The following is a 19,372-nucleotide window of genomic DNA, read 5'->3' as shown; positions in this document are numbered from 1 at the left end:
GCTGAAGGGCTGTGCAGTTGAGGCTAAGCTGGTCTGAGCTGCTGGGTCAGTTTTTGTTTCTTCCAGGCTGTGTGCTTATAGGTTGCTCAGACTGAGCCTGTTCCAAGAAGTTGAGTCTGGGGGGAGGAGGAGGGTGCCTGTCTTTGCAGCTGGGCTTGCCTGACAGTGACTCAACAGCCTTTACAGCGGCTCTGTAGCCTTAGGAAAGGGGGGGGGGGAGGCTAGTGAATTTGGTCAGTTTCAGGAACTTTCTGAAGCTGTTTGAGTTTACTTTACAAGTTTCCCTGCAGGATGGAGAGTCTCACCTCCTTGTAAACATCCTGTCCTAAAATATCCTGCTGTTTGACTTCTCTCTGGCATCCTATGCCTTCAGAAGTTTGCCTCCAAGCCAGGAGATTTTTCACCTCAGAGGAAGCGGCTACAAAACATCCCAGCACCCATGAGTTAAGCTTTCTAGGTTGCTCAAGTCCTGCCCTTAAAGTTTTGTATTTTATCATCTTATTTTTTCTCTACACCCTTCCTTGGCCTGGGAGCTCATTTGGTTCATCATTTTGTTTGGCGTTATGAGAAAAGGTCTCACTACACCATCAGTATTCCTCAAACTCATCTGTTTGCCTTAGCCTCCTGAGTACTGAGATGGCCAGTGGAACTTACCGGCTGACTCACTGAAGTGTAAGGGGATGTGTATTACCACTCTGGCTGGGGAGTGGGGTCCCTAACGGAGGTGTTGACAGCTTTAAGAGGAAAGGTTTCCCCAAAGCAAGTCATACAGCTCTGAAGGGAGGGGTACCTGGCAGTTGGAAGCCGCACTACATAACAAACATCATACAAGACATTTACTGGGAGTGCTACCTCTGCTTGGGTGAAAGACAGCAGGGAACTGAGCAGGGGACAGGCTTATACAGGATTTCTTAGGGGAGGAGTTTGCCAGGGTGGAGACTTCCAGGGTGGGGATTGGTGAGATTTCAAGCCCAGCCCAGGGATTGGTGGGTTTTCAGGCTCAGGGATTTGTGGGGTTTGGCGGGTTTCAAATCCGGAAGTAGGCCCTTTTTACCCTACAATGTGGACCTCGCAGAGAAACCTGACCTAACTAGTCTGCAGCCCCACAGCCATGCCCCTGCCACCTTTGCTAGGCATGCCAAGTTCACTGACCAAGTCACTGTTGTCAGGAGCCACCCAGAAACTGTGCTGCCATTGCCCTAGCTTTCTAGGATTTTGTTAACAGAATTCATAATTTCTCGTTACAAAAACCAGTAGGCAGAAATAACTTATTCAGACCTAGCAATCTGGGAAGACAGTGGGTTAACATCTAGAGATTTTCCCTGCATCTCACCGCCAATTGGCATATTCTGTGTAAGGAGGGGAAGGGAACAAGAGTAGTCAATCATTATGGGGCTCAGGTTTGCTCAGGGTCCGGTGGTCAGTCCCGTTTGTGAGAGTTGTGATATCTATGTTTCTCTCGTTACCATACCATCCCGCTTGCTCCCTTCTCCCACTTCTGCGTATGGTCTCTGTCCCCTATCCGTTTCATCGGCTAGAGCCCACATTTTCCTGCAAAAGTGAGCTGGTTTAATGAACCTAGCTATCTATCCCTGACTCATTTAGGGAGTGTGGGGGAAGGGTGAGCAGTGATTTCCACATCAACTTTGCACCTGGTTGCTGGGACCCACGCCAGAGGAGCATACATGAGCCGTGAAGTTTCCACCAATAAATCCATGGATGCTTCTAGCACCTGTCTTCCTACCTCAGCCTCACTATGCCACCTGCCAGCTGCCAAATCAATGCTGAGAGCAGGTAACAGAGACCCAGGCACGGGGCCAGGACCAGGGTCCTAGAACGTGTACACAGGACCGCTTCCTGGCAGAGCACAGAGGCTAACCACTGTGATGGAGGGGAGATAGGAAGGATGAGGCTGGACTCAGCCTTACGGCACCTGGCCAAACGGCACCCTACATAAACCAGGACCTTGACGTAAAAGTAAATGAAACCCAACAAGCAAACAGGCAATTCTCCTAGTTTCCTGGGACTTGTGTAACATTTTCCAGTTTTGGTAGTTTAGAAAAATAGTTTGTTCTCACCATTCTGGCAGAGCTGTACCCCTCTGGGGCCTCTGGGGATCCGGGTTCTGTGTCCAGTGGCTCTGGGTATCACCTCCCTTCCCTAAGACTGTTGATAGAGTGATCGCTGGGCTCTGCCTGTCCTTGAACTACCTCCCTCTGCACTGATTTATAAAGGAGACATAAGGTGTGTGTCGGGCCTGCTTGGGTAGCCCAGCCCTCCTCAAGATCTAGAAGGCAATCACACCTGTACTATATGAAGTGGACTCTTTGGCCCCACTGTGTGATACTATGCAGCTGCGTGGCCTTAGGATAGAGACACTGGCTGCTGTGAAAGTCCAGTATTTTCACTTCATGTTCCTGTTAGTTTGGAAGACTTATGTCTACACTTTCTACCCAGAACTGTAGTTTTATGTAAAATCATTCCCACTGGGGGGGGGGAGAGTTGAGACAGGGTTTCTCTGTGTAGCTCTGGCTGTCCTCTGTAAATCAGGCTGGCCTCACACCCAGACATCTGCCAACCTCTGCCTCCCCAGTGCTGGGATTAAAGGTGTATATGCTACCCAGCCTCATTTCCACTTTTTAAAAATGCCTACAGATGTCTCATTGGTTAAGAGCATTGCAGAGGATCTGGATTCAATTCCTAGCACCCACAAGTACCTCACAGCCTCCCGGAACTGCAGTTTCAGGCCCTCTAGTGCCCTCTCCTGGGCTCCGTAGGCACTGCATGCATGTGGTGCACATATGTACATGCAGGCACACGCAGGAAATAAAATTTTGGTGTCTACATTTTATTCTAAATACTCAGGTCAAACAAGCAGTGGAGTTGAGCACACTCAGATAAGGAAGTCATTCAACAGACATCTGTTCTGTGTCGAAGCCACCTAGTGGCTGTAGGAGGCTGGGCCAAGTGGTGCTTCCCTGCCTCCCTGGCCCTGGCACAGCCTCTCCCCACCCGCACTGCAGGTGTCCACTTCCGTGCAGGTGGGCAAGGGTATTCTCTCCTATTTGTGACGTGAGTAGAGTCTGGACCCAGCTTCACTCTGCCAACTCCTTCTTTGGGAAACCATCCCTCTTACACTTGGTGACCAGCTGGCTGTGACTCCCTTCAGGAAAAGGCCCATGACCACCCTGGGCCATCAGGGATTGATCGGTGCCTTTTCTCTGCCGAGATGCTAAGAGAGCCTAAAGTTCAGGCATGGAGGCATCTGAAACTGCCCCTCAGTGGGGCCTCTCCTAGCTACTGAGCAGCTGTGTGAAGACGAGCAATCTCAAGACTTTTTGAACTCTGGAGACAGATGTGACATGCTCACCCCATTCTGACCTGTGTGCAGGTTATGGGAAGGAGCTGGCTGCTAACACCAGCAGTGAGTGTGCAATGAAGCTGCAACACATGCCCTCAGTCTAGTGGGTAGCTGCTCTTCCAGAGACAGGTATACGCACCCTCGGGTATTCAGGCTCAAGAGGAGTTCTGGGGGCATCCAAGGCCACACAGGTCTCCATGTTTCCACGGTGACAGAAGACAGAAGCACAAGGTTGGTTTCAGTGCACATGGGTTTATTGAGCTGCTATTCTAGGGAAACCATAAGGGAAGAGGCTGTGCAGCCAGTAGGATGCTGAGTGTGGGGGGAGGGGCTGAGTCTTTAATGCCTACGCAGCAGCTTGTCACAGGTGGCAAGCAATGCCGCTGGTCGTCCTGGGGCACGGGCAAGGCTTAATGGTGAGCAATGGCTGACTGGGAGGATATTCAGGCTGCAGTGCTAACTCTGCGTGATCTCCTTAGTGCTTCATCTGCTTGGAAGAGGGCAGCTCCAAATTCTAGGAGTTGGGGTAGTCTCTGCCCTGCTCTATAAGCCGTGGGGGCCCGGTGAGGTGACCATCTCAAGGATGGGGAAGAAAACAGCCAAGACACCTACTGACGGGGAACCCGAGGCTTCTCAGTGGGACCCTAGCCTCCAGGCCGCAATCCAGGGGACAGGCACACAGGTGTATGAGGCCTGAGGGCAAGGAAGTTTCACTTCTGCGAGCAGTGGGCTGTGCTGTCCACGGGCCACCTCCTAATCAGAGCAGGGCCTGGAGAGCCAGAGCAGTGAGTACGGACATGGAGGACACCTAGGGGGTGAGGACAAAATGGGGCTGCCGCTCCCTCCATCACCTCTCAAGCCACACTCATGCCCCCACCTTGGCCTGCCGGGTACGGAGAGTGCAGAAACTCCAAATTCCCCATCCTCTCCCCATACCTACCTGTGGGAAACAATGCCCAGTATTCCGGTAGGGCTTCATCCAGTCCTGCAGAACTGAGGGCCACAAAGGGTTAAAGGCTTGCATGGCACCATCTATGGAGTGGAGACATCCGGAGAAGGCTTGGTCAGGAAGCCCTAGAAAAGGGCCCCCCTCCTTTGGGACAAACTGGGACACTCCCTGGATCTGCGAGGCATGGCCAGAGAATGGGAGGCACATGCTACAGGATGGCTGTGCCCCACAAAATGCTAGCCCTCATCCTCACAGGAGAGCTGACAAATGTCACCCCTCTTTACAGGTGAACACAATCACCATTAGTAAGAGTTTAACTCTCAGCTACTAAGCGACAGACAACAACTTCATACAGGCTCCCAGAACTCTGGAATTAAGCCATTCCACCCCAAGGCGTAAACAGCAGTGTAAGTGAAGAAGATTGAGGAAAGAACCTCCTCATTGGTACCAGAGTAGGAGGCTCAGCCAACTCTAGGCCATTGGGCACCTTTTAACTCATCCCTTCTGGCCCCTAGCGACCCCTTGACACCTAAAATTCTCTTGCGATCTACGATCTGGAAACAGCAGCTACTCAAAAAATGTCAGTTTCCTTACATCAGAAAGGGGCTCACATTAGCCAGCAAGATGGCTCAGCAGGTAAAGAAAGGCACTTGCCACCAAAACTGATGACCTTAGTTCTACCCCAGGGGACCCACACAGTGGAAGGATAGACTCCTACAAGTTGTCATCTGACTCCCGTCCGTAATAGAATGTGCACAGGGCCCCTAGCCCAACTCAAATAAATAAAACAACGTAAACATTTTAGGGGTTCCCCACGGGCCAGGCGGCTTGGACTGGGCGTAGACATCCGTGGCTCCGGTCTCTCCAGCCCCTCACCCAAGCAGGGATTCCTTGTAAAGAGCTTGCGGAAGGCTTCGCACTCTTCCAGCCGGTTTCCGCTGTCCCCACAGCCGCACCAGGGCGCGACGCGCGCGCTCACGTTGTCCAGGTAGTTGGGGGTGATCGCCGTGCCTGTAGGGACCCCAGGGCGTGGTGATGGGCTCCCCGAGTCTGCCGCCCACCCCACCCCCCCGCCGGAGCCCGCCAGGCCCTACCTATGAGGCCCGCATAGGCTAGGCGACAACGCGGACCCCGCTCCTCCGGGCAGCTGTCGCGGGAGCCGGGCGCGGGAGCGCACGAGGCCTGGAAGGCAAGGAGACGAGGCCTGCGCGCCCGGACAGCCATGAGCGGCCCAGCCCTTCCCGCACGCACCTGCACAGGCGGCTGCGCTCGCAGCGATCCCGGACCTGCAGGCACGAGGGCGGAGCCGGCCCGGGGCCGGCGAACGCACAGGCTGGAGCGAAAGTTTGGCGGCGACGCTCGGCGCACGCAGGGCTCTCGCACCGGCAAAAGAGCAGGGCATGCGTGAGCGCCGGAGGCCCGCGGGCGAAGAAGCGGCGCAGAGCGCGGCGGCAGCCAGAGCGCACGCAGCCCCCGGGTCCGCTCCAGTCCTCGGGCACCGCCCGGCCAAGGCATCGTGCCACATACTCGGAGCGCAGCTGCTGGCACTGCGCGTCTGCTGTGCACGCCTCGGCCGCGGCCACGCAGCGATTCCCTCCGGTGGAGCTCGCAGACCCTGGTGAGGGACAGGCAGGCTGAAGTCCTCTGTGCTTGGTTCTCCCCATTCCGCACTACGGAATTTGGGGGTGCCCAAACCCAAGGGCACCATAGGAGTGACTGGGCTTCATCCTGAGGAAGGGGTATGAGCGGGTCCTAGGGATATCTACCCATTGTTGTGGATGCAACACTAGGAGGCTGGGCCTGACCTTTCCCCAGAATCTGAGGTCCAGCATCCTCCACCATCTCCAGAACTGCCGCACGCTTCCACAGAAGTTCTATTGGGCTCCTTCCATCCTCCCCAGCTCCACCGGGCAGGGCACGGGAGCCAACTGATTCAGCTACTGGATACTGGAAATGGCGCCCCTCATCCTCCTTTAGACACACTAACGTTCCCTTCTCTGACACATGGAAACCCCTTGGGTGAATCTATAGATTTCTGTTCCTCCTATCCTGACCTGTACCCCTGTGTCAGGTGCTTCTTCGTGGGTCTGAGTCTAACCTATCCTGCTCTACTGAACTCTGGTTCTGGACCAGCAAAGGGAGTTCTGGGCATCGGATTCACTGGAAGGGTACTGCAGGTTGAGCACATTCAGGCCCTGGCGTCCAGATGTGGATTCAGACAGATGGCAGACCGTAGTCCTTCTTCCTAAGAACAGACCTGGACATTCGTCAGTAGTTTCAGTGAAGTTACAGGTAAGTGACAGATGCCAACCCACTCGGGGAAAAGAGAACACTTAATCCTTCACGTCAGAAGCTGGTAGACCTGGTGGCTGTGTCCAGACTTTCCACTGAACACATCTTAATCCGGACAAACCAGGAGGTCTGCAAACACTAAGAACCGAGTCTCCAAACTCAGGCTTGGCACCCCAGGCTCTGAAAACTGTCCAGCCTGGCCTCTCATCCTTTACCCTTAAAGGTGCTCCGCTCCACATGGCACATCTCAACTCTAAGGTCCCTTCTGCCTTAAAGCTTACCAGTAGCCATTCTCCACACCTCAGAAAGCAGTCCCTTCCCATGATGCCCCTGGTGGAGAAGGGGCAGCTCTGGAAGGTGGAAGGAACATCAACTATGGGGCACAGAAGAACAAACTCAAAGTCATTGTGGAACTCCCCGGAGCAAGAGCTCTGAGGACCATAAGGGGCGGGGAGGGAAGGAAAAGAAAAGTTCCTGGGACACAGGTATCAAGGCTAGACTTGGGACAGGCGGCTCAGCAGAACGGAAAGCTGGGGTTCCAGGCATTGCACAGCAGGGGCAGAGTGTTAGGGGCCCCTGGCCACAGAGCACAAGCCGTTTTTGAATGTCCCTTCCAGCTCTCCAATTAGTCACCCTCATACAATCCCACCTTGTCCCTGAGGATTGTGTCAGGGAGGGCAGGGGCCAAGACCAAGGAGGGGACAGACTCACCCAGCAGCAGCAGTAGCAGCAGGGCAGACTCCAAGCAGCAAGCCATAATGATTGGCAGAGCCCCCGCTGGACAGGTGGTGCCGCCTTTCTAGAACCTCCTAAGCCTGGAGGGCAACGGGCACCCTGGCGTCTGGACCCACAGGAGTGCCCTGGGCTTTTGAGAGGAAACCACACCTGCTCTTCTCACGTTGTCCCCACCCCCAGGCTGTACCTTCAGGCGGATCCAAATGGTCCCAGAGCACTGGATTCAAGCAGTTGGCTCCTAGTAGGAGCAGACCCTCCTGGGAGAGGGGAGTCTTCGTGAAACTCAGAAGTTAAACAAGATTTAAACCTCACAAGTCCGGGAAGCTGGAATGTGTGAGGACAAGCCGGTGTGTGACTAATGGGAACGCTGGAAGGGACGTTCAAAAACGGCTTGTGCTCGGTGGCCAGGGACCCCTAACACTCTGCCCCCGCTGTGCAATGCCTGGAACCCCCGCTTTAGGTTCAGCGGGGCCACCCCTCCCAAATCTAGCCTTGGTACAAGGTTCAGCGGGGCCACCCCTCCCAAATCTAGCCTTGGTACCTGCGCCCCTCCTGGAGGCTGTAGAAGCACCTGTGGAAGGAAGACACACCTGACAGGCAGGGCTACCTGGGCCGTGCAGAGAGCTCTAAAAGTCATCATCTATGTACCAGTGGGTGTTTGGTGGCACCGGTGCCCCTGTGAGTAGTCCATCGCCATAGGATTTTAAGTAATCCCAATAAACTCATGTATTTGCCAAGCTGGACTTTTGTAGAGTCGTTCTATGACCCATGGTCAGACCCCTCTCTGGGAGGAGTGGGCACTTGAGTTGCACCTCCCCAAGAAGCCTCACACCCCCACACCCCCATATACCCCTATATACCCCCTCACACCCCCAGACACACTTGGCAACACTCGGCAACTCCAGGAGACCTGTTTCTCCATGCTGATCCAGTAACTTTAGGAAATCAGTTGTTCTTTTTCTTTCACTCGCTGGTTTTACACTTACAGAAATGTTGTAAAGATGTTGCTCTCCCCCCACCCTGCCCAGATTCTAAACCCAGCTCTCTGGTGTGGTCATGGCCCGGGGAGCAGCGCTAGAGGAATTAATACCGGTGCAACGCTGTGAAGTAAACTACAGATCATTGATATTCTCCAGATTCCCCACGCATGGCCCTTTCCTGTTCCACAACCGGGGCAAGGTGAGATACACCTGTAAACCTAGCACTTGGAAGCAGCACTTGGGGAGGTAGAGGCAGAAGGATCAGGAGCTTGTGGCCAGCCTGCGCTACACTGAGATCTTGTTCTCAAAAATCAAAGGTGGCAAGATGGCTCATTGAGCAAAGACTCCTGCCCCCAAGTCTGACCCCCTGAGTTCAGTCTGGACCCATATGGCAGAAGTGAACCAACTCCCTAGAGTCCTCTGACGAGGAATGCTCCCCCGCCACACACATATAATCAATAAAATTGGGGGAGAATTATGTCAGGATCCCACACTGTATTTGCCAAGTCTCCTCCCAAATGAGGCAGTCTTTCAGTATTTTTAAATCTCTATTCTTTCTTTAAACAATAGTGTGTGTGTGTGTGTGTGTGTGTGCGTGCGTGCGTGCGTGCGTGCCCGCGTGCGTGCGTGCATGCATGCGAGCCCTACGTCATTGTCAGGAGCTGTCTCAGCTAGAATGGCCAGCAAGCCCTGGGAGTCCTCCTGTCTTCATCTGCCCGTGGGATCGATGCACTCAGCTTGTTACAGAATTGCTGTGGGCTTAACTTGGGTTCTCACGTTTGTGAGCGGCTTGACCAACTGAATCATCTCCCCGGGCCCTCTGTAACAGGACTCTTGGTGTTAGCCGAGTTTATCGTGTAGGACTGGTAAAGAACTAACGGTCCAGGGAAAACAGACCTTGGAGCACAAGCTGACACCTAGCCTCAGGATGGGAAGAGAAGCTGAGAGCTGGGAGTCTGCCTGGGGTTCGGGGTGAAGCGCCTTGTAAGATTCCCAGTCCTCTTTCCCTCGCCTTCTCACCAGGTCCTCTCTCCCACCATTCCCGCAAGACAGGAAGCAGCCATTGTAGGAAGCCCGGCCCAGTTTCCCTGTATATTTTCACTCTCCTTTTCCTATCCCACCCTTGCTAAGAGTTCTGGCTAGATGGTTTCTGGACCCTTCCTACTGAGTGACTCTTATATTTTCTTCTGGTCAGATTGAGACACAGCATTTTTTTTAAAAAAAAAAATTATTTTTTGTGCCGGGCGATGTTGGCGCACGCCTTTAATCCCAGCACTCGGGAGGCAGAGGCGGGCGGATCTTTGGGAGTTGGAGGCCAGCCTGGTCTATGAGAGCTAGTTCCGGGACGGGCACCAAAGCTACAGAGAAACCCTGTCTAGAAAAAAAAAAAATTATTTTGTGTCTGTGTGTATGCTACCTGAGGCCAGAAGAGGGCACCAGATCCCCTAGAGATGGGGGTTGTGGGCAGCTGATTTGGCTGCTGGGATCTGAACTCCGGGCAGCTGACTTGGTTGCTGGGATCCAAACTCTGGGCCTCTGGAAGAACTCTGCAGGTGCGGATGGGCCGGAGCAGGGCAGGGCAGAGCTTGCCAGCTTCTGGAAAGCCTCCACGCACTGACCTGGGACCAGGCTTTGGGCTGGCAGTGCACCCAGTCAAGGAGGACTGCATGCTGAGCTAGCAGCCAGCCAGCCCAGTCTGGAGTCAGCGCAAGCAGACCCGGATATGTTGGAGTCCTGCCAGGCAGAGGATTGGGGTTAGAAGAAAATGTTCACCATGTGTTTTATTCCACTTAATAAAACCTAAGATAGCCGTTTGCATTGTTATACAGCATTGAGCCTAAAGATAATTTTTCTTCCACAGAGACATCAATTATGACCCAAGACAGGGTGACAGTGTTCCATATGAGCTTGCTGAGCAGAAAAAAAAAAAAAAACAAAACAAAAAAAAACTTCCCCAGAGATGCTGCAGTGCACTGTGGGACAAACTGTTTACAGAAGGGGCTAGAGGTTTGTGTTTGCAGCTTCCCAAGCTAGTCCCTGTAGCACAGACCACCCACCCACAATCAATGCAAGAAATAGCACGACTGTGTTCCAGCAAAATTCTATTTAAGAACACTAAAGTTTATGCTAATTTTCATATTCATGGTTTTCTGTTTTTAAAGCTATTTAAAATATAAATACAATTCTTAAAGAAGAGGCCTAGAAAAAGCAAATGGCCTGGACTTGGTCTCTCCACCCCAGTTGGCTCTCTCCTGGGCAAAGGCAGCGAGTAGGCTGGGCTTAGCCCGCTCACCACGGTTGGTTCTTTCCCAAGCAGGCCTTTAGCTGTTGTGTGCCATGATGGAATTTTATAAAAACATCTCCTTCGTTCAAGAGAGACTGAGCTTTGCTGGACCTCACAGCCAAGCCAATATACCCTGAGACCACTTTAGGACCTAACCTGCTGTCCTGCTCCTGCTTGTGTTCCTTCATCTCCTTCACACCGAGTCGTCTTTGTTTGTTTTTGTTTTTCAAGACAGGGTGTACACAATCCTGGCCACCCTAGAACTTGCTTTGTAGACCAGGCTATCCTCAAACTCACAGAGATCCTCCTGTCTCTGCCTCCAGAGTGCTGGAATCAAAGGCGTGCGCCACCACCACCTGGCTGCACTGAGTCTTTTAATGAGTGTGAGGTCAGACCACCATTGTTGAAAAGAACAGTTACCACCTTCGTTAGAAAAGATTCAAGTGCACACTCACTTCCCACTGGTGTGCTTGCTCTTCGGGGTGCACCCTCTTGATCCAGGGGTGCAGTTTATCTCATTGAGGGACTTGTCTGGGTGTCCTTTGTGTGATACTGAGAATATTTCTAACAGGCTAGGGATCAAACCCAGGACTTTGTGTACGCTAGGCAAGCACATTCCCAGTTCAGCTCATGCTTCAACCTTTGCTATTTCAGGTTTATTTTATTTTTAACTGTGCACCCCACATGTGTGTGTGGGGGGGTGCCCATAGAAGCCAGAGGTATTGGATCTCCTGAAGCTGGAGTTACAAGTGATTGATTGTGAACCACCTGATATGTTTGCTAGGAGTTGAACCCTGGTCCTCTGGAAGAGGAATATGTGCTCTTAACAGCCATCTCTCCATTTCCTCATGCTTCAATGTCTTTAACCCTTTTGTAGCCATTCTGTAACCTACATACATGCATACATACACACATACATATATATGATGTACATTATATACACATTATTAGCTAATATTAATAGTTAAAATTGTAATAAAAGCACCTGTGTTTGCCAATGGCTAGATATCAAATGGCCTGGTGCTGTATTTTGGGCAGTGGGCTGTTTAGACCATACTCATTTGCAGCAGTCTCGTAGCTGCTGGAAAGGCAACAGCAAGTTCCCTACGCAGGGGAGAGAGCCTGGCCCTAAAATGAGTTTGAATCCAGATGCTGTTCAGGCCATGCTGTCTACAGCAGCCTTCTCTCACTCATAGATGCTGACAGACACCTACTGAGTCCCCAGCTAACAGACATCCCGGAGCTAAGATCCCTCATCAGACTGAGGGATTCCCCTGCCTGTCCCACACCCGCTTCAGGTTTATGCCATGAAACCTCCCTATCATCAGAAAAGAGTAATAGCCCTACTTCTGCCACATTAGTTTTGAGTCTCTGCCATACTGTCTCTGGTGCTGGGCCCTGAACTCTCCTAGGGGCCCCCACCTTGTTGTCTTCCCTGTCTATAACATGGTGTTACTAATTTTGCTTTGGTTTTGTTTGTTTATTTTCAAGTCAGAATTTCTCTTTGTAGCCTTGGCTTTTCTTGAACTTGATTTGTATACCCAGCTAAACTCAGAGATCTACCTGCCTCTGCCTCCTGAGGGCTGAGATACAGGTGTGCACCACCACACCCAGAGGTGGTTACTTAGGTTTTTATTTCTCAGTGAATACCTCTGTGTCTCTTTAGAAAACCCCTCAAACTCTTTCAGCAAATGGCAGCCAACAGCACTGATAGAGCTCGTGGATTTATTGCTTAGAAACATCCTGACATTTCAGACTAGCACGGCTCTCAGGCTTGGGGTAGTTCTGGGGGTCTCGGGGAAGAGCTTCACATCAGCCCATCAGTAGTATAAGAATTCAGATGCTGGCGATGCCCTTGGGGCCCAGGTTCCTGGAGTGGCAGTGGTCACCTGTCTGTCTCCTCACCTCAGGAAGTCCCCTTCTCCAGAGACAGGATCTTAGCTTCTGGACTTGTGTGAGGAATGAAACAGCAGAAAGAGGGGTCGTTCACTAAGGGCTGGGACCTGAGAGAAAAAAAAAACATGGCTCTCCCTTCCCCATCCCTAGGCTTCCAGCATCCTGGTCTCCTTGACAAAGCTTCCCTAGAGGGTTGCAACTCATTTCCTTATTGATATAAACCCATAAATCTGAGTAGTAAGCAACAAGCTGAGAAAGAGGTTGGTGACTGGGCAGTGGGGGAAGGGGGAGGTATCAGGATCCCTCACCTACCTGGGGATCAGGCAGGTATGCGTGGCACAAGCTTCTTAGGGTAGTTCTCAGGTAAGTACAGAGTTCTCTGGCTCTGAAAACAATGCAACATTGAAGGGTACAAACACTGTTGGCAAGAGGTGCCTGGGGCTGAGCCCAGGAGTGAAGGTGGTTGAGTAGTGGTGCTGAAAAGGGGGAGTCTGGAAGAAGACAAATGGCAAGCCTGGCGGTGGTGGTGCATGCTTTTAATATCAGCACTCGGGAGGCAGAGGCGGGCGGATCTTTGTGAGTTCGAGGCCAGCCTGGTCTCCAGGACAGCTAGGGCTGTTAACACAGAGAAACCCTGACTTGAGGGAAAAAAAGAAAAAAGGAACAAGGCAGACGGCAAGTTCCACCTCTCACTTCTTTCTCTGTCCCAAGTGCCACACTCACCCAGGGGTGAGGACTCTCCAGTGGTGATGGAGCCAAACTCCATGGAGTGAACATTGCCCAGCGGGTGGTCCCTGCAGGGGCCATCGATGGTCCTGTGCAGCAGATAAGATCAGGAGGTCAGAAAGTGACCTGAGCAAGGCGAAGGAACTCGCGTCCCCAAAGCATGGCACACAGTCTCAGCTCTGAAATGACTGATTTGTCCACGCTCAGGCTTCAGATTCCACCTTCCTGCTCCATCTTGAAGTGTCCAGACCCCACTCAAGACCTAAGACCTCCAAGGCTGTGGCGATCTTCTCTCTCCGAACCTACCGTTCCTCCCCGGCTGACTCTACTCCAGCCCCCACTCACTCTAGGTGTAGGACTTGCTTAGGTCCCATCTAGAGCTGAGGTGTGGAGCTGCACCCCTGGGGGTGGGAACTGTGCTGTCAGGTGCTCCTCCCAATTAGGTGCCCTGCCACTCTTGACTCCGGAACCATCTTTGGCTGCTGGTGCCTTTCCCACAAGGCCTTGCTGTTTTGTTGTTTCATTCAGACATTCCCTGCTGCCCTTGAGACCCCCCCCCCGGCCTAAAGGTGGTGTGCAGCTGCTACCCCCTGCGGTTCCCGTGCCAGCTGCAGCGCCACCTTATTTCTCTGCCTGCAGACCCCCAATCATCACCTGGCCTTTCCGAGGCCTCCTCCCTGCTCCTGGGGCCTGTTGGTGCCATTCCCTGCCTGCAATGCTCTGTGCACATCTCCAGCCCAAATTCTCCCCTTTCCCTCGGTGGGCCTGGAACACTTCCAGATTCAGACTGCCAGACGTGGACATAGTGTCTGGGTCCAGTGAAGAGGCGGCCCTGGGCGGGCCATACGTGTTATGTAGCATGCCTGCCAGTCAGAGAACTGGGTTTGCAGCATCATGGTCTGCGGAGGGCAGGGGCACTGAGTCCTGGCTCAAGAGCAGTCAGCACCACAGCTGGTCAGTGGAAGGGAGCGCAAAGGTGTGCTGGGATTAACGCTGAAGAATTTAGAGGAGGTGACAGAGTGATTTGGGCAAAGGATGAGGCAGATGGCTAAAAACTGGAAGCTAAAGAAGTCTTCGGAGACACAGCAGAGCACAGGCCTTTTAGAATTTGTTTAAAATGAAACAAACAAACAAACAAACAAACAAACAAAAACACCGACATGAAGGTGAGGCCATAGCCCATGGGAGATGCAGAAGAAAGCCAGGGAACTGCCCTGTGGGAAGGGCAAAGAGCGGCAGCAGTGAGTGCTGGTCAGGGCCGTGGCACGTGTGGACTTCTTCCACTGCCTAAGAGCTCTCACCACACCTAGAGCTGAGACCAAACTCCAGCTGCTCCCCACAGCCCCAGCTCCCCGTAGCTCCCACTCCCCAATGCCCTGATGAGTTCTGAAAAGCAGGAGCCACAGAGACAGGCTCAGAAAGAGAGACCCAAGCCCTCAGAGGTTGGTGCTGAGTCTACCTGTTGCATACAGGGTCCCTCCTGCAACACCACCAGGGTCGCTGACAGAGTGTTGGCAGCCGGTAGTAGCACCAGGCTAGGCCAGCCCCAGGGAGCAGAGGCAGCAGGAAGCTGAGGAGCATGGGCAGTGGGAAGGCCACTCGATCTGTGGAGGACAGGGCTTCTGAGTCCCGAGCAGGCATCTAGGTGGTGTCTGCCTGCTCCCACACCACTGGCATACTTGCAGGCTGTGCAGGGCCACTATCCAAGCTACCGCCGAAGCCTGGCTTGTCACAGAAGGGTGGATCCCAGCCTGGAGCACAGTGGCAGTTATGATTGCTATTGCAAACCTAAAAAGAGGATAGAAAAGTCACACAGGATCAAGGACCTCCGGGGTTACCCTGACCCCTTAGGCGACTCACCCCATGGTTGTTGCAGGCAGTCAAACAACGCTCCAACTCCTGGGAGGTAGCATTCTGGCAGTGCCTATCCTGGCACACCTATGGGCATTGTGCCCACTGGGCAATGAGGAGGACACTCTGGCATGGCAGATTCAATGACCAGGAGGGGTTGGGGAGGCAGGGCTCACCATTTTAGGTCCACAGCGGGTACCTGGCTCCACCAGGCCCAAGTCAAGCTGGTCCAGTTGAGTATCAGGGAGGATAAATACTCCCTGGCAAGCCACCCCATGACCCCCGAGGAGAATTGTGGGATTTGTAGTCACTACACGCCGCAGCACAAATGGGGTTTGCTTCCCGCCCTGGCACAGCAGCTTCCCACACTGAGCATCCCTGGGGAGGAAACGGAAGGTGGTAACATGTCTCAGGTGCCCTGCCCTGCTCTGTAAGGGTAGCCCTGCAGCTGCACACCTCACCTCTGTGCACAAGGAAGGAAGCTGCCCTTGCTGTCCTGGCCACAGTTCCCCTGTGAATTCCCCATGGAGTTCATCTCCTGGAAACAGAGCTCAGGGGCAGGCTGGGATCCTGGGGAAAAATGAAGATAGAAGAAGGTGAGCAGTTCGGGCCTCGGTTCCACGGGTGGAGCTTGCGTACAGTAGGAAACTGCAGCTCCCAGAAGCGATCGGGGCATCAGAGCAAGCATGCGGTCTCACCAGGCCCCCAGAGCTGCTGGCACTGCTGCTCCAGCGTAGGACACCAACCGTCTAGGCAATAGCCACGGCCCTTGGCGCAGGGTGAGCCATCCAGGAGGTAAATGTCTGCGGGACAATGCGGGGAGGCACCCGTGCAGAACTCGGGGAGGTCGCAGTCACTGGCAGCGGGACGACAAGGCGTGCCTGCCGGCTTTAGCTACACCAGTGACCCATCGAGAAGGGCAAAGAGACAATAGAGAGACTGACATCTTTGCCAGAGCCTGAGGGAGCGTCAAGTGGACCCATCCACAGGGTCAAGCTCAGAAGGACTAGAAGGTACCAGCTCAGGTACCAACAGGTCGCTCCCCAGTGTCCCTATCTCTCACCAGGCACTGCTCACAGCAATCGCCATGGGCGCATTGCGCCCCCGCACGCAGGGAGCAGTTGTGGGCAACGCAGCAGGAGTCTGAGCACTTCTGGAGTCAGAAAGGAGAGAACAGAACACGTAGTGATGACGCAGCAAACCAGACCTGGGAGAGGCTGGGAGCAGGGGTCAACTTTGGACCCCAGGAACCGAGATGCTAATCTAACCTGGTCAGAACCGCAGTCACACTCTTCTCCTGCTTCCACGAAGCCATTGCCGCAGCGGGTGGGCAGCACCAGGAGCCCCGGGCCCGGGGTCCTGGAGAGGCACGCGCCACCCCCTTTGCGGAAGAAGGTGCGCAGCTGGCGGCGGCTGCAGGCGCTGAAGATGCGCGGGAATGGGTGCCTGTGGGAGAAAGCGGACATCGATGGTGTGTGGACCACCTGGCCTGTGGGAACCACCTCCTAAGCTCTGGCTGCTATTGCACTCTGGGCCCTGGGCTTAGCCACACAGCGGACAAGATTTGCGGTTACCTCCTGAGCTAAGCGAGTAGTTTAGAGAGGAGAGGTCCAGAGAGGAGAGGTTTAGAGAAAGGAAAGGACTCGCGTAATCACACAAGAAACCTGTGACACGGGAGGCTGACACTCAGGAGGCTGTGTGTCAAGATCTGGCCACCCAAGCCCTAAGGAGACCAAAGATCAGCAGTGGAGTACCCTAGTCCTAGTCCGAATGTCATGCTGAGACTTCTTAGCATTTCTCCCACTGAGGCCCCTTAAACAGGCTGTTATCATCCTCACTTTACAGAAGAGGGAACTGAGGGGTAACCAAAGAAACGCAGGTACCACATCCAGGTCCGGGGACACGACCTTCTGTGCGTACCCTGTGGCTGCCTCCATGACGCAGCCTCCCTGCTCTGCATCTGCCTCCATGCAGCAACCGTCGGGGTCATGGCGGAGGCCCAGGCTGTGGCCTATCTCGTGGGCCATGGTGGCTGCTGTGCCGATGGGGAGTTCCGAGTGGTCCTGGAGAGCAGGGCTTCTCTGATGACCACAAGCCCTGCATAAGCCCCTCCCCTCCGAGGTCCCCCGTGAAGCTTACTGTGCTCACACCTCCGGAGCTCTCCGCAGTGCACATGCCCTCCACAGGCGCCAGGCCCACCGTGGTGCCCTGGAAGGTGCGGCCCCTGGGGGTGGCAGAGCAGGGCATGACTGGGTGGAGCTGGGAGTAAGGGCCACCCCTCAACCCGCGTGTGTCAAAAGGACACCCACGTGAGCAGTTGCGTGGAGTCGTGTGGACGCCTAGACCACAGCCCACGACGCCATTGCAGGAAAGCCCAGAGGGTTGCATTGGCGTCCTGCGTGATGCGGCTGCGATCCTGTTCCGTCCACACTTCCAGGCCGGTCAGTACCACCTGAATATCCAGAGACTTGAGAATCTGAGGAAGGGACCATTTGAGGCCAGAATTAGCTACCTACTGTGCCTAGCCAGAGCTTCTCAATTACCACATTTTCACCCCGTCAGCGCCTTAACCACCCAACCTGGTCCACGCAATTGGCAACTTCCAGGAGGCGCTGTCTTGTGTGATTCAGGTTCTGATGCTGCACTAAGAACTGCGAAGGCAGAAATCCCTGGGTCATAAGGGGTTGAGCAGGCTCTAACTCAGCCCAGTCAGACCTCTTAGGTCTCGTCTCACCAGGGTGTGGTCAGCCACTATGTACAGTTCCAGGTACCTGGGGCTCCTGCGGACCTCTCGCCTCACCTGGGAAGGGCAAATGGTGAGGGTCAGGCTGCTTGCCTTGAGTCTTGGCCACCAGCCACGTTCCTCAGAAAGAACAGTTAAAACTTTCGTTCAAACTTTATTCTTCAGCCTCCGGATTAAACCGGGGACACCCCAACCAGGATCTGCCTTCCTGTCTCTTCTTGTCTGAAGGACCATGTCCACTCTAGTCTGTGCCCCTTACCCTGCTCTGGAGGACATGAGGAAGGCTGGCCATTCCTGCTTTGTATTTGGAGTTCTCTCTCCAGGTGAACAATTGCTCCATTCGGAAGATCTTGTGGGTTGAGAAGTCCCTGTTGTCCCAAGAAGCCCAGGGGTGCAGATAGTAGCTGATATTGCGGCTGAGAACAATCAGGCCACTAGAATGCAGAAAAAAGCAGGGGTGTGTGAGAATGAGCTCTCACCTCTGCACCAGCTCCAGGCCCCTTCTCCTAACTCCTTACCTCATCCCAGAGCAGGTGCTGAGAACTACCCAGGATTCCAGGAAGCCCCTCACATGCCCACGATAGTGGCAATGATCCTAGAGAGAGAGGAACTCAAACCCCAATCTCAGTGGGGTCTCAAGTTGGAGGGGCAAGGAGGAAGGCAGGCCTGCAGGCTGGCTACAGGAATGCAGAAAGGGATAGGGTAGGCAGTTGGGGGTGCATTTCCAGCATCCCTCACGCTGTCCTCAGAGTCCATGAAAGAATCTCACCGTGTGGTTGGGGAACAGGACCACGGGCTGCCCATCTGGGCTGTAGTGGGTTTCTGTGTATCCTGGGGCCAGGAGCCTGCTGGGAAGCAGGTATGTTTTAGGAGTCACTGAATTTAAACCGTCTCCAGCAGCTTGCCTTCAGGCATTCCTTCCAGAGTGCTACCTGAACTGCTCTGAATGACGCCTGCGGTGTGTCTGAGAGAAAGGACTGGGAAGGCTGTGCACTGTTCCTAGAAGGGAACCCTCAGAATAAAAGAAGACAAAAGCCTGGGGTGAGCTCTGGGCGGCTTAGACATGGGGATGGGAATATGGGGAACCCCTGGGAGGAGCAGGCAGGGACCTTTGGTGCTGTGGAGCCTGCAGCAGGTAGATGAGGACAAAGAGTCAGAGGACACTAGCAGAGATGCCCTGTGGGGCCAAGGCCATGAGCTCTGCATACTCCTGCCCTGCTGGGCATCTGTTGGGGAGATCCCAGGCCCTACAGTTCTTCTCAGACTGCTGGATCCCTGTGTCCATCTGACCCTCACTGGTGCTTATCCCCAACTTCCAGAAAAACAAAGTCCCACCTGCCGGCATCTTCTCCTATTGTACCCACCTGGGCAAGGGTCCCTTTACATGGAGCTCGACACTACTTAATAAAGACTCCATCTTCAGGCTCCTTCCCTCCCCTGACCCCCACCAAATAACAACTTTCTTCTTCCTCTTCTTCTTCTTCTTCTTCTTCTTCTTCTTCTTCTTCTTCTTCTTCTTCTTCTTCTTCTTCTTCTTCTTCTTCTTCTTCTTCTT

General features: G+C 53.7%; 2 protein-coding genes across 2 annotated transcripts in view; both read right to left on the bottom strand.

Annotated features, from left to right (window-relative positions):
- Positions 1-3,611: 3,611 nt before the first annotated feature.
- Positions 3,612-7,359, bottom strand: Gfra4 (GDNF family receptor alpha 4). Its single transcript, XM_005365594.2, has 6 exons — positions 7,314-7,359; positions 5,562-5,925; positions 5,405-5,514; positions 5,187-5,321; positions 4,302-4,393; positions 3,612-4,169 (listed from the first exon to the last, which is right to left on the bottom strand). The coding sequence occupies exons 1-6, from the start codon at positions 7,357-7,359 to the stop codon at positions 4,119-4,121; spliced, it is 798 nt and encodes a 265-aa protein (XP_005365651.1). The 3' UTR covers positions 3,612-4,118.
- A 5,007-nt stretch (positions 7,360-12,366) lies between these two features.
- Positions 12,367-19,372, bottom strand: part of Adam33 (ADAM metallopeptidase domain 33) — a 13,053-nt gene continuing 6,047 nt past the window's right edge. Inside the window, exons 4-22 of the mRNA XM_026788451.1 lie at positions 18,587-18,665; positions 18,336-18,412; positions 18,077-18,251; positions 17,809-17,874; positions 17,654-17,725; positions 17,384-17,550; positions 17,214-17,298; positions 16,995-17,137; positions 16,343-16,520; positions 16,138-16,227; positions 15,773-15,968; positions 15,536-15,644; positions 15,251-15,452; positions 15,084-15,161; positions 14,903-15,011; positions 14,683-14,827; positions 13,221-13,312; positions 12,810-12,882; positions 12,367-12,604 (exon numbers count right to left, since the gene is read on the bottom strand). Of these exons, the coding sequence (XP_026644252.1) occupies positions 12,857-12,882; positions 13,221-13,312; positions 14,683-14,827; positions 14,903-15,011; positions 15,084-15,161; positions 15,251-15,452; positions 15,536-15,644; positions 15,773-15,968; positions 16,138-16,227; positions 16,343-16,520; positions 16,995-17,137; positions 17,214-17,298; positions 17,384-17,550; positions 17,654-17,725; positions 17,809-17,874; positions 18,077-18,251; positions 18,336-18,412; positions 18,587-18,665 (2,089 nt within the window). The 3' untranslated portion in view covers positions 12,367-12,604; positions 12,810-12,856. The remainder of the gene's footprint in view (positions 12,605-12,809; positions 12,883-13,220; positions 13,313-14,682; positions 14,828-14,902; positions 15,012-15,083; positions 15,162-15,250; positions 15,453-15,535; positions 15,645-15,772; positions 15,969-16,137; positions 16,228-16,342; positions 16,521-16,994; positions 17,138-17,213; positions 17,299-17,383; positions 17,551-17,653; positions 17,726-17,808; positions 17,875-18,076; positions 18,252-18,335; positions 18,413-18,586; positions 18,666-19,372) is intronic.

The sequence above is a fragment of the Microtus ochrogaster genome, unplaced genomic scaffold (assembly GCF_000317375.1).
Source record: "Microtus ochrogaster isolate Prairie Vole_2 unplaced genomic scaffold, MicOch1.0 UNK3, whole genome shotgun sequence".
NCBI classification, from domain to species: Eukaryota; Metazoa; Chordata; class Mammalia; order Rodentia; family Cricetidae; genus Microtus; species Microtus ochrogaster.
The sequence above is the reverse complement of the archived record's forward strand: the minus strand, read 5'-3'. Positions and strand labels throughout refer to the sequence as shown.